Source organism: Solanum lycopersicum, chromosome 4 (genome assembly GCF_036512215.1).
Source record: "Solanum lycopersicum chromosome 4, SLM_r2.1".
Lineage (NCBI taxonomy): Eukaryota > Viridiplantae > Streptophyta > Magnoliopsida > Solanales > Solanaceae > Solanum > Solanum lycopersicum.
In genome coordinates, this window is record NC_090803.1 from 36,237,825 (window position 1) to 36,244,081 (window position 6,257).

A 6,257-nucleotide genomic window follows, 5' to 3' on the forward strand; every position below is an offset into this window, starting at 1 on the left:
CATTTTATTGTTACAGATCCTGTTATGTTTTTTTACAGTCATTACTTTAGGCATACGTTATTAATATAGCACTTCAAGATTTAGAAAGAATACTTTGGCGTGATGTAAAATGTTATTGACTTTGTAGAGTATGTATCCAAAATATGGATATTATTGAATAATCATATCTAGGCTTAATAAAAGAGGTCAATGTCATGCAAAACACGGGTAATTTACCTAGTTAATAATTTAAAAGAAAATGATAATTATAACATCTTATCATTTATCCTTCAATAAATCATCTTTAATTTGATTTTATAAGTTATCCTTTTGCCTCAAAGAAGTGTTACTATTTGATGTTAATTGGGAAATTAGATGAACATCAATATGAGATATTAAATTTTCTAATAAATAAATAATTTTAGTTGTACAAACAAATTGTTATAACAATAACTTTACAAAAACATAAACATCAAAGTTTAAAAAATGTACTTGAAAACAACAATTAATATCATAAGCATGAATTAATGACTGTAGAAAATATACCAGGATCTATAACAATAGAATGAAACAGAAAGGAAAAAATTGAGCACACTGAATACACAATGTCCTCCTAAGGAAATTATTCCCCTCTAGTATCCGAGGTTTAAAAAAATAGATCCTCTGATGATGGAACGATGTATTCACAGGTGTATTGAAAGTACACCGAATATTTAATTGTGCAAAAAGAAGTTTAGAATTTTCATTGTTCTAAAATTAGAGGAAATTCCTCTATTTATAGACAAAGAGGTAGTGTGAACAATTCTTACTGTGCCTTATCGAAAAATGTCACAACTCTTTGAAAAAGTTACAACCCTTTAAAAAGGTCACAAAACCTTTCATAAAATGGTTACATTGAAAGTGAGAACCTTCAATGGAGTTCACAATGAATTTTTGAAGAAGAAAGAAGAAAGAGAAAAATAATAAGGAAAAAAAGTTAAAATAATAAGAAAACAAGAAAATATATTTTATAATAAAATACTTGTAAAATATTATATTCATTATTTTAGGTTGCTCACTCTCCGTAACAGAGTGCACGCACTCTCTATGACAGGTAAACAAGTATGATGTAATAAGTTCAAGATTGTTTAGGGGATAATAGGACGCCCGCATAGTTAAGACGTTTTTTTGAAAATTCAGGACAACTTAAGGTATTACTTTGTGTCTTTTCTCTTGGAATAACCACAAGAACATACCAAATTTCACTTATACATGCACATCATGAACATAAAGGTTAATGTAGGTTATTACTGCTTCAAATTACAATCATTAAAACAAGAGACAGGTCCACAATACTGCTATAAAGATTATTGAATTAATTTGTGGCCGACATGTGAATAAAGATAAAAACAAGGAGACTTGGATATTTATCGAACGAAATGATGTTTTTTTTCTGATAATCGAGAAATCCATTTGTGACCCGCCCTTTAGATCAATCACACCTTCTAAACTCGGTGGATAATGGGCCCACCCCTACCCCTTCTCCACTTAAATACCAGGCTTCACTTTGCATGGTGTGGGGCTTGAACCTGTGACCTAAGCTACAAATCCACCACCTTTTGCCACTCGAGCTAGGCCTTGAGGGCTTGAAAGAATAATGTTTCAGAAGGGATATTTAAAATTATAGAGAATTAGAGATATATAGTGTCACGAGAGAATATTAAAGAGATGTAGGGCCCGTTTGGATGGGCTTAATAAAAGTAGCTTTAAAAAAGTACTTTTGAAAGTGCTGAAACTTATTTTTAAAATAAGCAGTTATGCGTTTGGATAAAAGTGCTGAAGTTGTTATGCCAAACGTGAAAAGGGAAAAATAGAAGAAAGAGATGTTAGGGTTATATGGGTTATTTAGAGATTGTATAAAAATTAAGGGAAAAAACATAAAAATGTGGTCAACTTAAAACAGCTTATAAGCTAAAAAAAAAAAAGCACCCCTACCTCAGCTTTTAACTTTTGGCTTAAAATAAGTTTTTTTTAACTTAAAATAAGCTATTTTGAGTATTGCCAAACAGTTAAATAAGTCAAAAATCAGCTTTTAAGTCAGTTTGACCAGCTTTGAAGCTGAGCCAAACAGGCTCGTAGTAGGGCAAGAATAACCATTTTTGGCATATTCATTAGACATCATGGAACTTACCTTATTATACTTATTTTTATTATTTTACTAAACCAAATATTTAAGAATATGCTTCATCTCCTCCTTTGAATTTTGATTTATACTTTACACATGTTTTTAATAATATTTTTGTAATTGAAATTTTTTTGTACTAATTGAAAGGGGGTATACGTGAAAGGCACGTGATCAAAAACAAGTTTTATAAAAAATATGAATAAGCTAATGTACATTGAAATCTTTATGTTAGCAAGAAGGCAGGGCTAATTTATAGGTTCCACAACACGAGAGTTTCTTGAAAAGAATGCGGACAGATAACCTATGAAGTATTAGCACAAACAGACTCATCAAGTTCTTGTCCAATACAAGTCGAACTTTTGGTATTGTTTCCATAAATACAGAGCAGCAATGTCATGGTCAAACCATTGTAGTTTTCCAAGCTCTATGCAGAAATGTTTTTCATATGCAGCATTTTCTTTTGTTTACCAGCCTTGAATCCTTGACCTAGTGGTCAACAGAAAGCTCCTCAACTAGGTCAACCACTATGAACAAGAAGGCCTATATGAAGCATTAAGTGTTCAACAAGTATCTAATAAAGTGATTAAAGGTGCTTCCATACAACGAAGGTTTTTAAGTGGAGGCTAAGTTTCGAAGATCCCCTCAAGTAACAATATTCAATTCACCTTCCTACAATAGTTTTAATTCTGCAAACAATCCCACCTGCTACGATAGAGATTCATGAAAGTTGTAAGTACAGAACATCAATACCTCTCTCTTTGTTGGGTGTATATTCACATCAACATGCTCGGGCGGCAAAATGATTGACATGTATATGAAAGGTTTTGATGCTTTAGGCAATGTTGCAGTATAGACTATTTCAATTGCCCTCTTCAAAGCACCACAATCAATGAGTCTATCTGGAAAGAAAGAAACAGAACAATTGCCAAATCAAGACAGTAAACTAATTGATGGTAATGAAGTTTTACATTAAGGAAACTAGTTGAAAGCACCAGAACATCTAATATTGTTTATAAATACGGGATTGACCAAGGAGAACAATAGTTCTAAACTTCATTTTCTTAGAAGCTCTAAATGTCTACTGAAAATTAACACACACATAAAAGATCAATGTTGTTTGGTGGTTGAGCGCAGCAGTTGTCATCAGATCATAAAGTTGAAAAGATGTTAAAGGAAGCACAGGAGGCAATGCGCAAGTCTAGTATCACAATAACTCGAGATTTGAGATTGGACGAAGAATACATGCAAATTTAATGGGCCGACATATGAAAGTTATGTATCTGTAGGGATAGTTTACCCATAGTTGACCCAGATTCAAGTAACTAATAATGCTGCGTTTATTAAGGCTGCAACACACATAGCATCAACAGCCCTTTGGTCTCAGCTTGACCACATGTTATATTCTTAAACCAATACTACTACATACCATTTATAAAAAGCACCATTGTTGTCTTCTTCGCAATATAATTAGAGTTGGAGATGAAACCATCCATCTTAAAAACTGAAATTAATGGACCAGTATCAGAAACTTCGATATTCATCAGATCTCGAGCAACTGAAGCTCCATAAACGGATCTAATTGCATCGAGCCTTGAAGAAGTAGCAATAGTGTGAACATCTGCTCTACCAGCTCCATGCTGCGTGCAAAGAAACTCTAAAGTGATGTATTTCTAAACATATGCTTGAACACGAGAGAGTAAGTACGAAAAGTAATAAAGGAACATAATATTGTCAAACAACTAACCTTTCTACAAGAGAAGCTCACATGTGTGTGATGAATTCCAAACCTACTAATAATGTCAACAATTTTTGGATAGTCATCGGCAGAATTTTGAAGGGTTTTCCTTCGTGCAGCCATGTTATAAAATAAATTTTCAATCTGGGAGGAAGAGATCAAACAAGCAAAAGTTCTTGTAGCAATTATTATAGCTTCACACATAAACAGAGAAAATAGTGGTGAACTTCCGAATTAAGGACAATTCAATTACTGAAACTAAGCGTTTCCACAGAAAATAAGAACTATCAAACTTGAAGCCAGAATGCTTCTGAGCTACATCTTATATACCATTTTAAAAAAAAAAAAAAAAGCTCTGTTGCCTACAGTGTCCCCACATCCCACTGTCCATCAAATTATATATGAGGACTTAAAGATGAAGGGTAAAACACGATCATAAATAACAAGTCGTTGCAATCATACCATTATCTGGGTACCCTTGACAGCAGCACAAGCCTTTGGCTCATCCACCATCAAACCATCTCTATATGTTGCCCTAGAAGATCCCAAGAGAGAGAAAAAAATTATTATATCCAAATTTTAAATGACCAATTTACTTTTTCTCTAGATCATAATATGACTATTTCTATAAAAATGAACATGAAGCATAGCCAGATGCAGAATTTAAGCTTGTTCTTTTCGATCTTTAAACTTTTTAGCACTGAACTTATTGTACTTATGATTTTATGGTTCCAGAATTTATAATTTAGTGACTTGTCACATATATATCCACTTTCAATGTTGACAGTAGTGGACTTGGTAACCTGTACCTAACAAGCTAAATTTGCCACTGACGTGAAGAAACCAAAAAAAACAACAAAAGCCTGCTAGGGAATAACACTCAAACTCCGAGGCAAACTAAGTTGCTGCGTAAACACATCACTTTGAGAAAGAAAGATGTAATTACTAAAAGCACAACCTACATACAACCAAAGCGAAAGCATACCATATGAAATAAAAATGCTTATCATGCATGATGTAACTCCCCAACAGAATACAACATATATTCCTGTGAGCTATTTCATTTTGTAGGATGGAAAAAGAACTAGTGTTGTACACATTATATCACCTGTATCCATGCAACTGGCCCATAGTAATGGTGGTGACAGTGACGTGACCCACATATGTCATGCTAGCCAAGGCTTCTCCTCTAAATCCCATCGACCTAATGGACTGCAAATCTTCAAATTTACTCAGCTTGGACGTAGTATACCTCTCGCATAAAATTGGCAAATCTTCATACTATAAACAAATAAAAACATAAAAAATAAATCAAAATAAATATAACGGAACGGTGTAGTACCGAAATATTTGTGTAGGAATATCTAAAATTAAAGCGTACACGGATTCCATGGCCATCGTCGGAAACTTGGATAAGTTTAAGACCGCCATCCTTAACAACAACGGAAATAGAGGTGGAATCAGCATCCAGGCTGTTCTCAATGAGCTCTTTCACGGCAGAGACTGGCCTTTGGATGACTTCGCCAGCCGCTATTCTGTTCACCACACATTCTTCCAGCCGCTGAATCTTCGGTGGCTCCTTCGGAATCGGCACTGGAATGGCTTCGTCTTCCATTTCCACTTCAATAATACTCTCTTCATTTTCCATGCTCACACTGCTCTGCTTTGGCGCAGGGGCATATATTTGGGGGGAAATTTGCTACAATAACAAAACATTTACCATTTCATTTTTTATTATTTTATTATATTATATATTCGTAATTATTTCAATGTAAAATGTACATCTAAAAATATATTAGTGACAGGTTATTACTCTCACCTCAATTAATAATTTTTCTATTTTATTTTCAAAATTGTTTTAATAATATCTTATCATATATTTATATAAAAGTATACTCTAAGCCCGTTAACGTGGTGCCACCATAAACCAGCATTTCCTTTTAAGTTTATTCATTTTCAAAACTAGTTTTTCCTTTTCATGAAAAGTTGTGACTTTTACGAAAAGTTGTGACTTTTATGAAAAATTGGGACTTTTCTAAGAGTAATGACTTGTATGAAAAATTAATTAAGTTTTTATGAAGTTTGTTTCATTCTTAAAAGTTTTCATGGAGCTTAATATTTAATATAAGTCATAGTGATTTATGTAACTATGTCAATTTCTTTTTCCTATTTTGGTGATCTTTTCTTAACTCTGTTAAAGTTTCGGCAAGGATGATTGAAAATTGATCTTTTCTTTTATCCCTTTCTACAAGTTTTTTCATATAAACAAAGAAAAGTGATTGCAATTGCAATGTGATACGCTGCTGAAATGGTTGATGGTTGAATTCATTACATTTGGTTCTTTAGTAAACACATCTTTTATTTCTACCATTATTATTC

At 33.1% G+C, this 6,257-nt stretch overlaps 1 protein-coding gene across 4 annotated transcripts in view; it reads right to left on the reverse strand.

The window, feature by feature from the left end:
- The window catches only part of MLH1 (protein), a 39,445-nt gene extending 33,854 nt beyond the window's left edge, over window positions 1-5,591 (reverse strand). For 3 of the 4 annotated variants that reach the window (XM_010321380.4, XM_010321379.4, XM_010321381.4), the window contains exons 1-6: window positions 5,260-5,591; window positions 4,987-5,159; window positions 4,341-4,413; window positions 3,888-4,022; window positions 3,570-3,780; window positions 2,894-3,042 (exon numbers count right to left, since the gene is read on the reverse strand). In XM_010321380.4, coding sequence (XP_010319682.1) covers window positions 2,894-3,042; window positions 3,570-3,780; window positions 3,888-4,022; window positions 4,341-4,413; window positions 4,987-5,159; window positions 5,260-5,526 — 1,008 coding nt within the window. In that variant the 5' untranslated portion in view covers window positions 5,527-5,591. The remainder of the gene's footprint in view (window positions 1-2,893; window positions 3,043-3,569; window positions 3,781-3,887; window positions 4,023-4,340; window positions 4,414-4,986; window positions 5,160-5,259) is intronic. The other variant, NM_001247712.2, reaches the window with a different exon arrangement.
- Window positions 5,592-6,257: the final 666 nt, after the last annotated feature.